The sequence below is a fragment of the Trachypithecus francoisi genome, unplaced genomic scaffold (assembly GCF_009764315.1).
Source record: "Trachypithecus francoisi isolate TF-2019V2 unplaced genomic scaffold, Tfra_2.0 Lachesis_group17, whole genome shotgun sequence".
NCBI classification, from domain to species: domain Eukaryota; kingdom Metazoa; phylum Chordata; class Mammalia; order Primates; family Cercopithecidae; genus Trachypithecus; species Trachypithecus francoisi.
The window spans coordinates 15,720,414-15,741,639 of record NW_022681462.1 but is presented as its reverse complement, the minus strand read 5'-3'; the positions used below and the strand labels follow the sequence as shown (position 1 = coordinate 15,741,639).

General features: G+C 41.6%; 1 protein-coding gene across 3 annotated transcripts in view; it reads left to right on the top strand.

Annotated features, from left to right (window-relative positions):
- The window catches only part of SPRED2 (sprouty related EVH1 domain containing 2), a 128,809-nt gene that overhangs the window by 83,773 nt on the left and 23,810 nt on the right, over window positions 1-21,226 (top strand). For all 3 annotated transcript variants that reach the window (XM_033239249.1, XM_033239250.1, XM_033239251.1), the window contains exons 2-4: window positions 8,640-8,817; window positions 16,827-16,995; window positions 19,885-19,949. In XM_033239249.1, the coding sequence (XP_033095140.1) occupies window positions 8,640-8,817; window positions 16,827-16,995; window positions 19,885-19,949 (412 nt within the window). The remainder of the gene's footprint in view (window positions 1-8,639; window positions 8,818-16,826; window positions 16,996-19,884; window positions 19,950-21,226) is intronic.

Sequence of the window (21,226 nt, the reverse complement as noted above, 5' to 3'; positions counted from 1 at the left end):
AGCAGGACCCCTGGCTTTTAGCCTAATTGGTTTCTGTATGAAGGTTATATCCCCAGTCATTGTAAAGCAAAGACCACCACCGCCACCTCCTTATACACAGCTTTTAGGTACCATGTTTTGTATAAGTGTTCTAGTCCTAAAAGTCATTTGCATGCCATTTAAAAAATATATAAGTTGATAATGAAGATAACATATTTTTAAAAATCAAAGCTGGCTGGGCCTGGTGGCTCATGCCTGTAATCCCAGTGGATGCTGAGGCAGGTGGATCATTTGAGGCCAAGAGTTTGAGACCAGCCTGGTCAATATACCGAAACCCCATCTCAACTAAAAATAAAAAAATTAGCCGGGCATGGTGGAGCACACCTGTAATCCCAGCTACTCAGGAGGCTGAGGCAGGAGAATTGCTCAGACCTGGGAGGCAGAGGTTGCAGTGAGCTGAGATCGCGCCACTGCACTCCAGCCTGGACGACAAGAGCAAACCTCTGTCTCAAAAACAAAACAAAACAACAAAAAACCAAAGCTATGTTGTAGTCCTCTTTTTTTTTTTTTTTTTTTTTTTTTGAGACAGAGTCTCGCTCTGTCACCCAGGCTGGAGTACAGTGGTGCGATCTCGGCCCACTGGAGGCTCCGCCTCCCGGATTCAAGCCATTCTTCTGCCTCAGCCTCCTGAGTAGCTGGGACTACAGTCGCCTGCCACCACGCCTGGCTAATTTTTTGTATTTTTAATAGAGACGGGGTTTCACCATGTTAGCCAGGATGGTCTCAAACTTCTGACCTCGTGATCCACCCGACTCAACCTCCCAAAGTGCTGAGATTACAGGCATGAGCCACCATGCCCGGCTGCTATGTTGTAGTCCTCTAAGGGTAGGGATTACTCTGCGTGAGCAAGATTAGCTACAGGACCTCAGAAAAGCAGGGACACAGTGAAGACTGGACAGAAGAGCCTGTGTTGTCCTCTTGGTAAACGTGGTCAGAGCATAGTGTGCCCTGGCACTGTGAGCTCACATGAAAGTGTTAGTCCCTGTTTAAGTACATGGGTTCTTTTACTAGCAGATACTTTGAAGCTGGAGTAGGGCAGTTTCAAAGGTACTCTCCATTGAGTGTATTCATTGGCTGATTTCACTGCTGTTAAATAACTGTGGAGAAGCCTCTTGTTAAGTGATCTTAGCCCACTTTTCACCTTCCCTAATTCTTATATCATGCAAACTGGTTCCCTTTATGAAACAAACACTTAATGCTCAGAAAATCTCTTCTCTGCCTCACAGTGCCTGCTCATCCGTGTTTGAGAGAAGAGCTGATGGCCTTTGCCAAAATTAGCTACTGCGAGATCTGGCATCTTTGGATCGAGTCTTTCTACTGTGGGCATTAATGAGCTTTCGTTAACACTGTTTTCTGTAATGGCCTAACCTAACCACACAAACAGTACATATTTTGGTAGTTAACACAAAGGCTTTATTTTCTGGGCCATTATAGCATGTAGAGCAAGTGTTCTACCTTCAGGGGCTTGTACAGAGCAGAAAATCATGTTACCACCATGCATAAAATTACGTTATGTTAACTTTCCTTGCCCATAAAGTTCAGAATATATAAACTTCCAAAACCAGGGCAGTCCGCTTTCAAAAAATTATTGAGTAGCTGATACTTAAGACAACACCCGCAAAACAAAACCACCACCTGACTTAACAAATAGAAAGTATGACCAGTACCCTCAGTTTCTCAACACATTTGATTCTACTGAAGTATTTTGTTGATTTTTTAAAAAGATAACTAGTCGGCCGGGCGCGGTGGCTCAAGCCTGTAATCCCAGCACTTTGGGAGGCCGAGACGGGCGGATCACGAGGTCAGGAGATCGAGACCATCCTGGCTAACACGGTGAAACCCCGTCTCTACTAAAAAATACAAAAAAATTAGCCGGGCGAGGTGGCGAGCGCCTGTAGTCCCAGCTACTCGGGAGGCTGAGGCAGGAGAATGGCGTGAACCCGGGAGGCGGAGCTTGCAGTGAGCTGAGATCTGGCCACAGTACTCCAGCCTGGGCGGCAGAGCGAGACTCCGTCTAAAAAAAAAAAAAAAAAAAAAATAACTAGTCATATATATTTTATATTCACATATACTTCATACACACATATGTAATATTTTAAACATATAATTCGATGAAATCAAAGAGCCTGTATAAATCTATAAGCACGAGGAAGACCGGGGGCGGGGGATGTGATTAAAATAAAGTGAGTGTGCCTGGCTCCTGCAAGAAGTTGGTGTTATATTTGGCTCAGTTGGCGTCTGGGAGTTGGGCTGAAGAGGCTGGGATCTTGGCTAATCCCTCTCAAGGTCTGGTGAAGTGGAGAAGAGGCTGAGAGGAAGTGAATCTAATGTTAAGCATAATGGAGAGATAAAGGAGCCGTGTAATCAGATAAGGGCTGGCTGTGGGAAGTATTTATGGGGGAGGTAAAAGTCCCAGTCTCCATCCCTGAAAGAAACCGATGGGGAAGGGCAGGAGCAGAGGGCCAGCTCACAGACGGTGGATGGCATTATTTTCCTCTACAGGTATGCCTACAGTGGACGACTAAACCTGGTCTTTATAAACCTAACCTCCCATGACAGTTGCTGGAGGTCCATGTCAAATTTCCTCCTACTGTCAAGAGCCTGGCAGCTTCCCTGCCCCTCCACTCTCTGATAGCTAGAAAGGGCAGACAATCAAAACCCACTCCTCAGTGGCCAGGGAAGCTGGTGTTTCAAGGACCTGTTTCTGTCACCGAGGTAGGCTTTCAGCAAAAATGATGATGATTACAACTTACCAAACGTCTGGATCTGTAACACTACTTTCAGCCAGCTTTCAGCCAGCAGGGTAGATCCCCTATTCATTTTGCAAAGGAGGAAACTGAAGCTCAAAAAGAGGTTTCTTCAGCTCCTGAGAGGGCTGGGGGACTTTGGGGCCGCCTGGCCCTAGAGCACACATTCTTTGCGAGACCCAGTGCTGCCTTGCCGTCATCTCCTACAGTTCCTTGGTTTACGTCTGTTAACGTGGCCCAGACAGGGCCTGCTTTGAAACTGGAGAACACTTAGAACATAAAGACTGAGGTCTAAAACTTGTCTGTGGAGATGTTAATCCAGTTTTGAAAGCGTTTTTTTCTCTGCCTTCCTATCCTGCCTTACGATGTTAGCTGCCTCTTTTGCATATTGCGTGATCCCGGGACAGGAAGTCCTGTTTTTACAAAAAGTCCATGTGTTGGGAACACAAAGCTTTTTCCATAAAGAAACCACATTTCAATGGAAGATCCTCAGTCCAGCCACTTTTGCTCATAACACACCTAAAGAATATGGTATTGAGCGCTGGCCGTCCAACACCATTTGTAATAACATTGATGGGGCTGTTCAGCTCAAGTTCAGACACTCGGGCTCCATTCATTTGGGGTTTGGACCCTTGCCTGGAGCTTCACTAGATCCACACCATTATAGCAGTTGTTAATTTCAGAAGGATTCTTTTAAAATGTTATTTTTGACAATGATAGCATGTTTTGAGATTTTTTTTTCTAAGGCATACCAGCAGCAGTTTCCTTGTGCAAATTTTTAAAACTAATCTGCCCTTGCCCTTCCTGTCCCATCCCCCCCACTAACAAACCCTGCATCTGTTTTAAACAGATGTTGTTTAATTCTTTCCAGAAAGAGCGGGAGGGAAGGTGGGAACAGAGTTTCCTCCTTTATACCTTTTTCGTAGTGAAGTTCATTGTCATTTCTGTGCTGGGTGGGGTGAAGTGCCTGAGTAATGTAAATACACCATGGATAGGAAGCAGTTGGCATGCAGCCATGCAGCTGGATTATCCAGACATCCTTCGCAGCTTTTAGTGCAGCACTTTATCCCCCGCCTTGTTTTAAATAGCCAGATGCCTCAGTTAATGCTGGCTGTCGGGGCTCTTGCCGGAGGAGACAAAGGGGGCTTCTGCCCTGGGCCTCCCTTTCCCCAAATCCCATCACAGAGAAGTCTATGCCCTGGAGAAGGCACTTGATAGGAGGCATTGAGGCAGGAAAGAGGAGGCCTCAGAGTGCAAGCAAAGGCCAGAGTTAACAGCCTTGTAGTCTGGACACAGAAGGGTACAGTATTTTTAAATTCTGTAATAAATGGGTACTTTTTGGAAATAAGTTTATGGCACTAACATAAGCAATGCAAACTTCTCTTTTTCATGTTTACTTAATCCCCTCAAAGAAACAGAGAACAGCACACAGCTGCAAAACAAAAAAAGTAAAAGCATGTTTTAACAAGAGGTGCACAGAGTTTCAATTCTTCACTTTGGCCATCTCCTGTTGAGATGAACCCATAGTACACTCATAGAAGATTTGAGAAAGCTGTGTTGCACACTCGAGAATTAAAAGTCATAAGACCCTTAATTTTTCTTTTTATATAAATGGGATTGGGGGGAAAGGATATTCTCAAATTGTATGCAGTTAATCTAAATAAATGTTACAGAAGGTTCTTAATCTAAGGGAATATGCATGTTGAATCCTGAAATAGTTGGATTAGTCCTATATGTACATGTATGTCCTATGATTTTTATATGTACTTCTACATGATGTTTCCATTTTTATGAATAGAAAAATACCATGATCCCAATTTAGTAATTGTGGTTCATAAGTAAATAAGTATTGAACACTGTATGTTTTTATAGGAAATCTGTTAGCTATAGTTTTTTTTTTTTTTTAGATGGAGTTTTGCTCTTGTTGCCCAAGGTAGAGTGCAGTGGCGCGATCTCAGCTCTGCCTCTGGGATTCAAGCTATTCTCCTGCCTCAGCCACCCGAGTAACTGGGACTACAGGTGCCCACCATCAAGCCCAGCTAATTTTTTGTATTTTTAGTAGAGACGGGATTTCACCATGTTGGCCAGGCTGGTCTCGAACTCCTGACCTCAGGTTATCTGCCCACCTCAGCCTCCCAAAGTGCTGGGATTACAGGCATGAGCCACTGCATCCAGCCTGCTATAGATAATTTTTTTAAAAACCTGTTTATATTGTGAATTTAGCCCTATTCATTCCATAACATATTAGATATAAGACACCATTCTAGGCCCTAGGGATATAGAATTGAACAAAAAAGGCAAAGTTTCTGCTCCTGTGGAATTTATATTCTGGTAGGCAAGCAGATATTTTATTGAGCAAGCATTGATTTAGTAGCATATAGAAAGCCAAAGCAGGGGGAGAAGATTTAAGAGGGGTGGAGGGTGCTATGCTGCTTTATATAGAGTGGGCAGGGAAGTCCTCTCTGAAATAACCTTGGACAGAGACTTAAGTGAAATAAGAGAATGAACCCAGTTGGTATGTGAGGAGTAGAGTTTGAACAGAAGAAATAGCAAGTGCAAAGGCCCTGAGGTAGAAGGATGCTTAATATGGAGGCCAGTGGGACCAAAGTGGAATGAACAAGAAGAGTAGTAGGATAAAAGGTCCAGATTTTGAGTTCTGCTTGGTGATACCACTGGAGGGTTTGTTTGAGTAGAGTGATCTGACTTACCTTTCTATTTTCTGGGTTAAGTTGGGCAAACATGGAAACAAGGATGCCAGTTAGAAGGCTATTGCAGTAATCTCAATGGAAGGTGATGGCAGTTGGATCAGGTCAGTGTCAGTAGAAGTGGTAAAAAGTGGATCCTGGATATATTTTGAAGAGAGAACTAGAAGGATGAGTTGGTGTCAGGAACCAAGAGCTCAACCTGAAACGTGTTGATTGTGGTACGTATTAGACACCTATGTAGAGACTTCACATAGGTCCTTGGTTCTACTGGACTGAATCTCACAGAAGAGACCTGGATGGAAATGTGAATTTGGGAACTGTTGGTATGTAGAAGGTGTTTAAGTGGAGGAAGTTGGCCCTAACTTGGATCATGGATGACTTAACCACAGTTACAGGAGGAAGGGCAGAGAGAGTGCTGGTACAAAGCGTAGGCACGGTGGTGGGCACAGGCAAAAGGTCTCCTGTGATTTTGTCTATTTTCTCAGTGAAGCTAAAGCAACTTCATCCATCATCGGAGAGTGAGGGGGTAGGAGGCTGTGTAAAGTTGTCTTTGGGGGACAGATGAGGGAAATGTAGCAGGATGCCAGGTGGCACTTAAGGACTCACTCGAGAGTAGTGTTTGTGGCTTTCAAACTAGTCCTATGAGCATACTAGAGTGGGGTTTTTCCCTTGCACTATGTCCAGCAGCCTGGGTGGGGTTACGGAGCAGGTAAATGATAGGATTTAACTCCACTGGGGTCATGCCAGGCAATGGCAATAAGCAAGGGGAGGGGTAGAGAATCAGTTGAGAATGTGGCGTTTGAGGGAGGACAAAAGTGGTCAGAACAATAGATTGTTGGCCCCAACAGGGTAAAGAATTATTAGAGTCTGGAGGGAAAGAGCTGCAAAGTTACGAGGTTGTCACAGAGCAGGATGCTTACAATTGAGTTATGGAGGTGGTGAAGATGTTGGTAATGACAAGATTCACGGTTGACCTGGGCATGAACAGCTAAAGTTGGTTGTAAGACAAGGGCATTGGAAGGAAAGAGGGCCAGAAATTGAGAGGCCATGGAATTAGAGGGATCCTCCGAGTCAATAATGAAATTATCAAGAATCGGGCCAGGGATCATGGTGGAGATATGGAGAGTCAGTGAGCCTGGTTGCTGAAGTCTTCAAGGAATGAAGGAAAGTGAGGTCTGTGGAAGACTGAAGAAGGGTTGTGAGGGGGGCATGGTCAGGGTGTGAGCTTCACACTGGAGGGAGGCTGAACAGTCTGCAGCAGTGGCAAGCACCATACCCACAACTAGGCCCAGCAGGGTGCAGTGGGGAGACAGAAATCAGCCCTGGGAGAATGGGCCACAGAGGCCCAGCCGAGAGTGCATTTTAATTTAGGTTAGGAAAGGGAAAGGAACTTATATGAGGTACCTAGAGTATCAGATTCATAGAGACAAGACAGTAGAATGGTGGGTGCCAGGGGCTAAGGGGTAGAGGAAGTGGGGAAGGGGGAGTTAGTATTTTTCATGGGTACAGAGTTTCAGTTTGGGATGATGAAAAGTTCTAGAGGTAGATGGGGGTGATGGTTGACCAACAGTGTGGGTGTAATTAATGCCACTGAACTTGTATGGTTAAAATGGGAAATTTTATACCATTCATATTTTACCACAGTGAAAAAAAAATGAAAGGAATGATCAGAGGAGGGGATGAGGAAGTAAAGGGAATGGTAGACCTTGGATTTGGGGTGCCAAGGGAGGTCAGCTTGGTGACGGTGGAGGGTTAGCCATAGGGGGTCGTGGAAAATCTGGTGGCTTTGCCTTTAGCGGTGAGTGAGGTGAGCAGGGCTATGGGGCACTGCCTCCACGTCTCTGGCCAATTGCGGGGGCCAAGTTCTGAGTGCCCAGGCTGAGGGCGTCTTCCCTGAGGCCCAGGGAACGAGGGGAGTTCTTTGTTACTCTGCAGCTTTGCTTCCCGAGAATCTGTTATAACGCCTGGCATATGCAAGATGCAAATATATGTTTGAATGAGTAAAAATGAATTCTATCCAAAGAAAGAAAACAGCAAGTGAGAATGTAATGGCCTTGCCAAAAATCCAAATAAATTTCCCCCAAAAGTGATGAAGAATGAAAAGAAGCTAGAGTTGGTCTCTGGGGGAGAAAAAGGATTTTTGGCAAATGTACAGAAGAACTTATTGTGAAATTGAGGTTTTAGACTGGAAGAAATAAAATCATAAACAGAAGCCTACAAATGTGTGAAGGGTTATTGGAATTGAAATATTTTCCTACCTAGATATGTGATTTCATGGTGAATTTATGATTTGCAAGTAGATTATCCTATTTTATGCTAAATAAGATTCTTGGCTTTATAAAATGTTAAAACTTGGTCATTCATTTTCAACTAATTTTAAAGGGTTGAAACCATAATACCCTTTTAATAGGTTTGTAGTCTAGGCACGGTGGCTCACGCCTGTAATCCCAGCACTTTGGGAGGCCAAGGTGGGTGAATCACCTGAGGTCAGGAGTTCCAGACCAGCCTGCCAACGTGGTGAAACTCCATCTCTACTAAAAATACCAAAAACTAACCAGGCATGGTGGCAGGTGCCTGTAATCCCAGCTACTTGGGAGGCTGAGTCAGGAGAATTGCTCAAATCCAGGAGGCGCAGGTTGCAGTGAGCCGAGGTCATGCCATTGCACTCCAGCCTGGGCAACCAGAGCGAAACTCCGTCTCAAAAAAAAAAAAAAAGGAAAACCAAAATAGGCATGTGTCTTTCCAACCTAAATTATAGAAATCAACTCATTTATCAGTACTGACACCTAGAAATTATATAGTTATATATTATAGAAATTTATAGAAATCAACTCATTTATTATAGAAATCAACTCATTTATCAGTACTGACACCTAGAAACTGGAGAATATTGTGCCTGTATAATCTTTTGATCACAAGTAATTTTTAATTACTAGGTGTCTTTTTAAAAATGTACTTTTATATTGAGTTTAAGTGTTTTGTTTTTTCCCTAAAAGTTGAGATGGATCACTTTTTAAGGTTGCCTGCAGGCATAGATTTCTTTTGATAAGTCCAAAAAAGTGCTGGCTGGTGGTCACCTTGCATTGTGAAACGTGTTCTGCAACTACTAGACCATTGTCATGCCCCGTTCTTCTTGTTGTCGTTTTAGTGACAGCTATATTGTGCGTGTCAAGGCTGTGGTTATGACCAGAGATGACTCCAGCGGGGGATGGTTCCCACAGGAAGGAGGCGGGATCAGTCGTGTCGGGGTCTGTAAGGTCATGCACCCTGAAGGCAATGGACGAAGCGGCTTTCTCATCCATGGTGAACGACAGAAAGACAAACTGGTAATGGCAGACATACATCACGTGGGTTAAATTAGTGACGACTGCTTTATTTACATTAAATCATAGTACTATAGTACTCTTTCCTTAACGTATTTTTTTCTTTCTTTCTCTGACTTCAAACTCTTGCAAAAGCTTCAAAAGTTAGAACCCCGGAGCTGGTGCCAAATTGCAAAATGTGATTGTCCTTTCCAGCAAAGTCTCTTTTGACCACACGCTTTATCTGAGATGCTTAGAAGTATATTTGGCTGTTTTATTTGCATCTTTGATTAAGATGTCTAACATTGTAAAAAGGTATTCAAAACAAAAGTGTACTCTTTTATTATTATGAATCACATTGTACTGAGCTGTGAAGTCAGTGTTTTAAAAATGTAGAATTTATTCATGGAGCATGCCATTGAGGTTTGGATGGTGGCAGGTAAAATACAAAGGCAAGATATCATCTGACATTAGACTATTTATAAATAAATGTTTATCTAGCTTTTATTTCATGCCCTAATGAATAAAACATGCATGGAAAAAGAACGTAACAAAAAGTAGTGGTATCATACTTTGGTTTGTTTTTGGTTTTGTTTTTTGTTTTGAGACGGAGTCTCGCTCTGTCGCCCAGGCTGGAGTGCAGTGGCACAATGTCGGCTCACTGCAACCTCTGCCTCCCAGGTTCAAGCAGTTCTGCTGCTGAGTAACTGGGACTACAGGTGTGCGCCACCACACCCAGCTAGTTTTTGTATCTTTAGTAGAGACAGGGTTTCACCATATTGACCAGGTTGGTCTCGAACTCCTGACCTGAGGTGATCCACCCACCTCGGCCTCCCAAAGTGCTGGGATTACAGGCATGAGCCACCGCGCCCAGCCCATACGTCTATAAATTATTATCCATGCTTATAGATAAATACTTTGGAGAGTAATCATCATCTCCCAAGGGTGGGGAATTGATACTTCATAATATACAGTCTTAGGGAGGAACTCAAATGTTCAGTTCTATGTTATGAGGGAATCTATGATAGGAAGGAAAATTGAATGTCCAAAATCTGTTTTAAATTCATGGCCCTAAACATGGAGGAATACTACTTCTATCTGTATTTGATCATGGAGTGTATACTCAGAAGCCAACAGATGATTCAGAATGTGCAGGATTGTGCAGGATTCCACAGAGAAAATGCAAAGACACCACAAGAATATGTCAGTGTTGCATTTGAGACCCTTTACAGCAGCATCTGTTGGGTTTTATGTGTTAAGTGTACAAATTTAATCTTCTTTTGCAAGCACTTCTTATAGTTTAAAAAATTTACAAAATAGATAAGAGAGAACAATTTGTAAATGTTACATATGGGTTAACAGAAATATTATTTTCACATTTGATTTCATTTCTGAAAATTTGAAGAGAGAAGACAGCTAATTTTAAAAAGTGTTTGTTCAGGAAATACCGTATATAATAGTCGAATAATGAAAACATTCTTGTTTATAACATTTTTGCAATAAAAAACAATGTAACTACATTACCAATAAAAAGTAAAATGACTACCATTTATCTAGCATTTACCATGTACTAAGTACAATCCAGCCCTTCGGTTAGATCTGTCGTTGTATCCCTACAGCAGCCTGTATAATTGTAATTGAAGAAATTATGATTCAGAAAGGTTCCTTGTTCTTAGTGGCCTGTTTTGGGGGCCTGGAACCAGTATTTGATTCTCTTGTCACTCTGACCCCAAAACCGAACAACCACCCTTAGCCCTTTGATGTAATTTTCCCATTTTGTACTTTTTTTAAAAAAAGACAGGATCTCACTTTGTTGCCCAGGCTGACCTCCAACTCCTGAGCTTCAAATGGTCCTCCCACCTCACCCTCTGGAGTAGCTGGGGCTACAGACACATGCCACTATGCCCGGCCATATTTTTAAATAGTCGTGTATCTCATTTATTTTGCCTTAAACATTCTCTTTCAAGACTGTCATGAAACAGCATTGCCCTAACGTTCTCATATGAAATTTTCCATGTTGCTGATATCAGTTCGATGTTTCATTATTTGACCACCTCCTTAGTGTCAAATATTAAGGTTCTTCCCCTCACCTCAGTGTTAGGAATACACCTATGTGAATTTTCCACGTTTATTATATTTTTGGAATAATTTAGGAGGTCATGTTTGTATGACTTTTGATACACGTGCAAGGAGCTGCCACCAGTATTAGAATTTCCTTTAACACATTGAGGGATATAAAATATCCATATATATAATATATGTATAATACTTATTGCTTACTAATGAGATAAAATGTTTTTCTGTTTGTTAAACAGTTGTAACTGTGAATTAATTATCTGTTGATGTCCTTTGTATATTTACTTATCGGGGCCTTATTTTTCTCCTTGATGTATATGCCCTCTTGCATAATAAAGATATGAATCTCCATCTGTCATATTTGCTGCAAGTATATTTTTATAATCTGTTGCTTGCCCTTTAGTTCTTATTTTTATATATATAGAAATTTTTTCCATGTCTTTGGTCTTTTTGTTTTTAGGGTTATTCTGTGTTTTACCAGATTATCTTGTCTGAAGGGTTATGTTTTTAGAGCTACTTTTTCCTGGTATTTCTATGGTTTGTCGTAGAATACTTCAACCTAAAGTGGCCCTTTAGCTTGTCTAATCTAGTCACTTTTAAGACATTACTAGTGCATAGTAAACTTTCACCATTTGTTCCAGGTCCTTTAAGTAAATAACCTCAGTTAAATTCCTACAACATTTTGAAGGAGGAAGATATTACTATTTCCACATTGTAGTGGGGAAACTCAATGCTCTAAGAAGTGACGGCATGGGACGGGCAGTGTCACCAGCAGAGCCAGCGTTTGAGCTCATTTCTTTGCAAAATCAAGCCTGTCCCTTCACACTAACTCGGCATACTATTAGGGCAGTCCAGTCCTCTGTCCACCCCCGCTGTGGACCAACTTACGTTGTTTGTTGCTTGTGTACACATAGATTGTGCTATTCTAAAAGTGTGCCTTATCCCCTCCCCCATCATGTTTCTCCATCTCCCCACCCCCTTTTCCTGTCCACTTTACATTCCTTGACTCCACACTTGTGTATATTCACTGGTACCTAAATCACACACCCATATGTCCTGTTGTACTTCTCTATCTCTGCATCCCTTACCTTGCCTGTTTCACACTCTGAGAAATTCTGGATTCCTGTACTGAGTAGTACTTAACCCTCCCCTCACCCATACCCAGCATATCCATGCCTGTGCGCACGCGCGCGCGCGCACATACACACACACACACAAGCACATGCACGCAGTCTCCCTCCCTCTCTCCCCCACTACCCTCCACCCTCCCTCTCTCCCCCCTCCTCCACCCTCCCTCTCTCCCCCCTCCTCCACCCTCCCTCTCTCCCCCCGCCATCCTCCACCCTCCCTCTCTCCCTCTCCTTCTCTCCTTAGAGATATGATAACTCTTCCTTTGGCCTCTCAAGCTTCTCTAATGCAACGCTAGTGCCCACTGGAGACTATGCACCCACATGGGAGCTCTGCAAATGTGATGAGTTATTGAGGAACCCCCCTCTAAAAGGTGGAATGGCAAAGAAAAGATGAAGATTATTTTTAGGATATATTGGATGGATGGTTCCCAGTATTCCAACTAGGGCATGAAGTGCTCTTTCTGGTAGAAACAGTGTTGTCAGTTTTTACAATACAGTGCAGGTGTAGAATTCAGCACATCGTGGGAGTTTGTTTCGTTACATATTGAGGGCTGTGAACTTAACTACCATTGTTTCTATGGGAAAAGTCTTTGTTCCAGACACCCATTCACAAGTAGTTATTCAGATCATTTTTTAGTAAGCTGGGGACAGTCAAGCCTGAGAAATTATATGTAAATTAAAATTTTCTAAGTTGAATCTCATTTTAGATGGATTAAAGAAGTTTACTCCTTAAACAAATCTTGTGAGAAACCTCTTTATGGAGACTAATCCCAAAATCTAAGAGATCGATCATTCCAGGCGTTGCCCATGTATAGGTCAGTGAGCATTCTCACATAACATTTAGTGGGAATTTGAGCTGGCAAAGCTCTTTGAAAAGCAATTTGGCAGGATTTTTATTTTAAATGTGCATATCTTTTTACTTAGCAGTTCACATCTAGAACACTATCCTTTAGAAAAAGAATTAAACACACAGAGATTTATGGACAGCAACAGTTCTTAAACTTTTTTGGTCTCAGGATCCCTTTACACTCCAAAATTTTATTCAGGACCTCAAAGAGCTTTTGGTTTGGTGAGTTACAGCTATTTATAACTTACCATATTAGAAATTAAAACGAAAAAAAATTTAAAACTTTTAATTAAACAGTATTGTTACTATAAATGACATTTTTATGGCAAATAACTGTATAACTTTTCCAGAACAAAAGTAATTATGAGAAAAGTGGCATTGCTTTATTTTTTGAAGATCTCATTAATATCTGGCTTACCAGAAAATAGCTGGATTCTGGTATCTGCTCCTGCTTTTAATCTGTAATGTATTATTTTGGTTGAAGTATATAAAGAAAATTCAGCTACTCACAGAGAAGGGGAGTTGGTAAGGGGAGAAATATTTTAATAGCCTTTTCAGACAATTGTAGATATTCTTCTTTGATACTACACTAAAACTCAACCATGTGGAATCTGAAACCTATCAATGAACCTTTCATACTCTGTTACATTACAACCCACTGGTTTATCTTTCACTTTCAATAGATCTTTTCCTCATCCCTGATTTTATAACATCATGCACTGGTCACCTGAAAAATAATGCTCCACTGAGTAAAGCAGATCTTCCAAATGTTGATACATTTTATTCAATAATATAAAAAAACTACATTTCTTAATATCGCCACTGACTCATTAAAAAAAAAAACAAACTACATTTCTTAATATTGCCACTGACTCATTAGAAAAGGCTTTAAGTACCAGGAAGCTGTCTAGAATTCTAATTTATACTTGAAATATAGATCAGGATGTAAATTGCAGCATTGTCTTCAAGGTGACCAATTCTCGTTGACATAAATGCCCGTGAGTATGGAGAATGGTTGAATAAGTCTAATACACCCATACAGACTAATTAAACAATTATTTTTACCTTCCTGTATCTCTGTGACATATTTTTAAGGAAAATAAAAAGCAAGTTAAAAACAACTTATAGGTGTGGCTACATTTAAACACAGTTACCCTTACGCAGAAACTTACCTGTGTATATGTAAAAAGCCACAAAACGGAAACTGGGATTGTGCCCGCTCTACTGACAGTGGGGAACTCGACAGAGAGAGATGTTGACAGGGAGGGGAGAGATGAGTAGGAATGGAGTCCTCATGGCTTCAGCTAATACTTAAATCTCTCACAACATGTATTTCTTGTGTAGTTTTTAAGTCTCCAACAAGAACATAATCACTTTTTTCTCCTTATGCATCTTATTTAAACGGGTATTTTTTAAAGCCTTTCTCAAGTTTTAAGTTAGCGTCTAATTGTGTGTGTGCCAAAACTTCACCAGTTTATATCTGTTGGGAAGATTAAAGCATCTAAACCTTTTCATTTTTGTCTTTAAACTTAGATACATATGATACTATTTTGCTTTAGAGGACATAAAGAGGTGGTATCTGATTTCCCCCTTCACTTAATTAAGTGGCTGAACTCTTTTACTTAACTTTTTTTTTTTTTTTTTTTGAGACAGAGTCTCGCTTTGTCACCCAGGCTAGAGTGCAGTGGTGCAGTCTCGGCTCACTGCAAGCTCTGCCTCCAGGGTTCACACCATTCTCCTGCCTCAGCCTCCCGAGTAGCTGGGACTACAGGCGCCCGCCACCAGGCCCGGCTCATTTTTTGTATTTTTAGTAGTGATGGAGTTTCACCATGTTAGCCAGGATGGTCTCGATCTCCTGACCTCATGATCTGCCTGCCTCGGCCTCCCAAAGTGCTGGTATTACAGGTGTGAGCCACTGCGCCCGGTCATTTTACCTAAACTTTTCTAAGAAAATGTACCTTTGGAATAATTTCAGAGTTGGAAAATGTCAACCAAAGACTAATTTTTTTCACCCCGAAAATATGGAGAAACTAAGAGTCTTTGTTTCTATAATACAAAAAGTTTATTTTGAGACTTTGAATTGAGACTATTAAATTCTAACATGGATAACATTTGTTAGTTAAATTCTTGATTATCTGGATTTCCCCAATGTGGAATGGGGCTGGGCTGACATTTAATCATTGTGCTATTCTTAGGGGGAAATGGCTATAATAAGCAATTTAATCATAAATAGAATTATGGGAGGGGACTGTTGTCCGATCTCAATACAATGTATAAAGTTAACTGCTTGGGACTACTATTTGATATACCAATTTGGATATTATTCTCATTTTTTTATTAAGTTAGGGAACATTCATTAGACAACCCTTAATTTATTTTTCATTTGTTCTTTCCTTTTGTTGAGACAGAGTCTCACTCTGTCACTTGGGCTGGAGTGCAGTGGCACAGCACTTTCTCAGCTCACTGCAGCCTCAACCTCCCGGACTCAAGCGATCCTCCCACCTCAGTCTCCTGAGTAGCTAGAACTACAGACGTGCACCGCCACACCCAGCTAATTTTTGTATTTTAGGTAGAGACAGGGTCCTGCCATTTTGCCCAGACTGGTCTCAAACTCCTGGGCCCAAGTGATCCTCTTGCCTCAGCCCCCAAAAGTGCTGGGATTACAGGCATGAGCCACTCTACTGGCCTCCTTCTTTTTCCTTTGATCTATTCTTAGAATTTATACTTATTTAAAGGTATTCTCTAATTTACATGTATACTAATTTAGGCAGGTCTTTACTCTTGTCCTTCATTTAGTCTAAATTAATAAGATCACATTGTGGTAAACGCAGATCTTTGCCAGAACAAGATTGGGCTATTAAAACTCAGCAAAATCGTTATGGTGTTTGTAATGAAGCCATAGGAATAAATATTTTAAGGAGTTTGAGTTTTTTAATGAATAAAGAAAGAAGTTTACATTCAAATTATTGCAATATTACCTATAATATTAAATAAACTCTAGTATCTCTATCAACTGTGTTACACACAGGGAGTTATTTTATAATCTTGACTTTTTGTAGGCTAGTTAGGGGAACAAGACTAATATACATGAAACTGTTAGAGAATAGTTTGAAATCAGGTACTAAATTGTGAAGATGACAAGGAGAACTAGAGTACGTGTAAGAGTAAAACTTGGCAGGGAAGATATACTGGACAATGAGTGTGAATTAGGGTTCTCATTTATTCAGTGTTTTCAGAGCATGCTCCTGTTCTCATTGATAACATGGGTGTCCTTTCCATCTTAGAGATAAAAAGATCAGCCTACCCATTATAACTCAATAAAAGCCAGTTCTGAGACTAAATTGCTAGAAACTTGAAGATTGTTCTATTAATCCAAACATAAGGTTAATAGAGACTCAGATCAGGGTGGCAGCAACTGAAATGGGGTTGATACAAAAGCTGTTGAAGGAAAAATGCAATGGACCTGGTGATTAGGCAGAGGAGGCAAAGATGACCACAGAGATGTTGAGCCAGAGAAAGAGTGGAGAGGGATTGGCATTGCCAGAAGTTGGGAGAGGAGAAATTTTAGAGTAAAGTTGATTTTTCAACTTTTGGAATTTGGAGCCTTAGGGGAGGGAAGCTAGATGGCCATCAATACAAAGACCCCAACATGAAAGCAGTAATCTGAAATACAGCAAAGACCCAAGACCTGGGCATCAGCTTAGTGCCCTGTAGCCAGGGGCCAGGAGGAAGAGGAATGACTGTGATGAAGACAGTGTGGTGAAGGGGTAAAGCCAGGACAGTGGGGAGCAGCGAAGATCGGATGGACAGCAGCCAAGCAAAGCCTTCTTTCCAATTGGAGAGACTCACAGATATGTGAAGGCAGGGTTTGGAGGGATTTTGGTAGTTGCCACCAGTGATGGTTCCTAATTAGACTTCTGTAACCAGACATCATCATGGCTGTTCCACTAGTAACCAGCCTGTGTGTTTCCATCCTTCAGGTGGTATTGGAATGCTATGTAAGAAAGGACTTGGTCTACACCAAAGCCAATCCAACGTTTCATCATTGGAAGGTCGATAATAGGAAGTTTGGACTTACTTTCCAAAGCCCTGCTGATGCCCGAGCCTTTGACAGGGGAGTAAGGAAAGCAATCGAAGACCTTATAGAAGGTATTGAACTTGTCACTGCATTCTTAGTGGGACTATGGAAATGTTCCAAATTCTTTTTAATTCCAATAGTCTGCCATCATATATTTGTGGTTTATTAGTGGGAGGGTTTGGGGCCAGGTCAGTAGATGCCAAAACTTTTGGAATATCCAAGGAGAGTAATTAAAGTGATAATGCAGGCAAAAGGAGATGGGTTTCAGAGTAAGGAGTAATCCCAATTGATTTTTGGACTCTGCTGTGAAAAAACAGGCAGGTTCTGGATTTCCATGTGCATATATTTTTGACTGCTTTCACCTTGTCCTGACTATTGAAACGGCTTTGGTCTGGTCTGTCTTGGCTCAGAAGTAGAGTATGGATTCTGGCAGGCCCAGACGGCTCCTGGCCTACGCACTGTCCTCCTGTAATCAGAGGCCCAGGGTGTACGGCTGCCACTGAAAAGGAAAGGGATCTGTGACCTCTGGAGCCCTGGTTCGGTTTAGGCCTTGGTCTCTGGGTAAGTGAGTAGTAGGCATTGTGTTACATCTGATCATGGCCTGGAGGGCCCTTGGGCAGTCAGTTCTCATAGTGGACTTGGCTAGAGTCCACAGATGCAAACACAAAAATTCTCCACTGCAGCACATCCAGATATCAAATCAGAGCATTAAAGAAGCCATAGACAGGGCACTGTGAAGAAAGAAATACCAAGCAAGGCATATTAATGCCAAATTCAGATCTTGGGGAAATTAATCACCAAAGAATATGTGTTTCATTTGCTTAAGAAATAAAAGTGTTCTGAAGTCATTTTCTTCATTGTGGATTTGGGGGAAGAAAAAAAAAAGCCAGTCTTAAAAGACAAATTACCTAACATTATAATCAGTAGTAAGACAAGTCTAGCTAGAACATGAACCCATAAACAACTATGAGATAGCCAAAAAGAGATGATAAAAACCAGTGTTCAAATTATAGGTCTGACATAAGTAGCAAATATTTAAAATGTTATTAAACATAGCTTTTTCATGTTTAGAGAAAAAACAGCTCCTATATTATTGATAGACGTTCGCATTGTGTCCATGTACTTAATTGCACCACAATTCATTCTCCTACTTGTAATTTTTTTCTCTATATACATTCTATCTAGCTTTTTTTCCACCAGTTTTCCTTGAACATTGGTTTAATGGAGTAATTCAGAGTAGAGAGAACTCTTGAAAGACCAGTAGGAGTTGCACAGAACATATTATGGAACTGGTTTTTTTTTCTCCTGCAGTCTCTTATTGGAAATTTAAGTATTTCTCATCATTTCTGAGCAGTTCTGTTAATTTCAATTTCATGTAATAGCAAAATGTTTTCTTTTTCTTTTTTCTTTTTTCTTTTTTTTTTTTTTTTTTTTTGAGACAGAGTCTCACTCTGTTGCCCAGACTAGAGTGCAGTGGTGTGATCTCGGCTCATTGCAACCTCCATCTCCCAGGTTCAAGTGATCCTCATGCTTCAGCCTCCCCAGTAGCTAAGATTACAGGCGTCCACCACCACACCCAGCTAATTTTTGTATTTTTAGTAGAGACGGGGTTTCACTATGTTGGCCAGGCTGGTCTCGAACTCCTGACCTCGTGATCTGCCCACCTCAGCCTCCCAAAGTGCTGGGATTACAGGCATGAGCCACCGTGCCCAGCCAACAAAGTATTTTCTTTCTTTCTTTTTTTCTTCTTTTTTTTGAGACGGAGTCTCGCTCTGTCGCCCAGGCTGGAGTGCAGTGGCCGGATCTCAGTTCACTGCAAGCTCCGCCTCCCGGGTTTATGCCATTCTCCTGCCTGAGGCTCCCAAGTAGCTGGGACTACAGGCGCCCGCCACCTCGCCCAGCTAGCTTTTTTTTTTTTTGTATTTTTAGTAGAGACGGGGTTTCACTGTGTTAGCCAGGATGAGTCTCGATCTCCTGACCTCGTGATCCGCCCATCTTGGCCTCCCAAAGTGCTGGGATTACAGGCTTGAGCCACCACGCCCGGCCTAAATGCATATTTTAAAAGATCTAACCAAGAAAAGGAAAAGAGAGAATAAATTTCCCTTTTGGTATATCTGTCACTGATGCAATTTTAAATACGTTCTTCTTTTGGACAATTAAGTTGATCCATGCATTATTATCTGCTATTCAGGGTGGTGGGGGGAAGTAGGGCAGTTGTACCTGATTCGCATACCAGAATGAAGAAAAAGGTGAACAAGTAAATACATTGAACTTTAAAGTCCAGTTGGTTCCATGTTGGAATAAGGAGGGTTTTCTAGCAAGAGCTGTAATTTTGACTTGGAAAAACAAAGCAAACTCACTGATGCCTTGGTGTTGCAAGAGAAGACTCCCTTGCACAGGTGTCCCCTTAGAAGGGAGCCCACAGTTTGGGATTTAGAAATAGAATATCTCAATTCAGAACTGGACACAACCATACAAGCAATTGAGCTAAAGTGCCTTCATTGGTAGATGAAAAGACCAGAGACGCTAAGTACAGTTTACACAGTGAGATTGTGGCAGGTCTCACTTAGAGGTTCCCCGTCCTGTGCTTTTCGCACTACACAGCTGGGACCTCAGGGTCACTACAGAGGCTGGGCTCGATGCATGTCCCTCAGAGGAGTGGGCAGCCTCTCCCCTCCTCCACGGTGCCTCTCTGTGTGCTTATTCTGTAGCAGCCAGTGCAGAAGTTTGAGAGATTAATTGGGAACAACAGCAGGCAAAGTTAATTTAGGGAGCATCCTGGTAAAAATCAATTAAAGAAAAGTAAATTAAAAGCACTCAATTCCCAGGTAACTTATTTCTACTGGTAATTCACATGCAAAAAGAATGGAATGTGGTTTTATTAAAATATCCTTTTTTAAAGGGTTGGATTTGATGTATCCTCTTGGGAAACACTTTTTATGACATTTTTGTCTTTTTAGGTTCAACAACATCATCTTCCACCATCCATAATGAAGCTGAGCTTGGAGATGATGACGTTTTTACAGTAAGTTTCCTTTGTCCTTTGCTTTCCAGATTAGTTGTTGAATAATCAGAAAGGTTTTGTTTAAGGGCATGAGGCACACTTTGCAATGTGGCACTTGGTGTTGCTGTTTGGACGGCTCAGAGTGATCTCTGTCTTACTACAATTTTTCTTGAGCTGGGTCTGTCCCTGTTGCTCACGCTGCAGTGTCATCTGCCACACAGCACAGCAGTGTCAGCTCTCTCAGGTCTGTCCAAGGTTCTTAAAGTCTTTGCTCAGATTTAGGATGACTAGCTGCCCTGGTTTGCCCAAGTCTGTCCTGGTTTCAGCACAGAATGTCCCTAGTCCTGGGGAACACCTCAATCCCAGAACACGCTTCCCTCCCTGGCATCAAGGGGGAAAGCCAGCACTCTTTCCTGATGAGTAATTAAACATCTGATAAGAAAGGCCTGAAGGCTGACTTAAGGTTAGGCCCAAATGTGCTAACGCAGGAAAGGGCTTAGCTGTTTTGACACAGCTTGAGTTAATGGGATGTAACTGGAAGCAGAATGATTTCTCAGCTTGCTGCTTCAATTGAATCCTGTGCTTCTAGAAGTTAATTAACAAATAGTTCATTGCCTACCTGCTGTGTGCTTAGAGCAGCAAGTTACGCTGGACAGCATTTTCTTTCTTTCCTATTTATTTATTTATTTTCAAAAATGGGATTTCGCTGTGCTACCTAGACCGATCTTGAACTCCTGGGCTCAAGCCATCCTCCAACTTCAGCCTCCCAAAGTGCTGGGATTACAGGTTTATAGGCTTGAGCCACCACACCCAGCCTGGACAGCATTTTCAAATTCTGGGCCTTCACCCACAATAAGAAATACATGTATGTTGTGACCCAGGACACATATGTCAATAGATATCTAAACCAAATCATATTTCATCCTCTGCATTCTGATTTTTTTCTGTTTCATTTTCTTCCATTTTTTATTATAAAACTTTTCAAGCACACAGAAAAATGTAAAGTGCAGTGAATGCCTGCATACCCTACACCTAACATTGAGCAGCTGTAACATTTGGGCACATTTGCTTGATCTGTGCAAGAGTGTGCTTAAACACACACAAATATTTTTGTTGTTGATCCGTTTGAAAGTAAGTCACCTCTCACACTTTAGCATGTATTCCCTGAAGTTCACAAAGGAATTTCAGGGCAGTGAAACTACTCTGTATGTCACTGTAATGGCAGATGCATGTCATTATACATTTGTCCAAACCTGTAGCATGTATAACACCTGAATCCTAATGTAAACCGTAGCCTT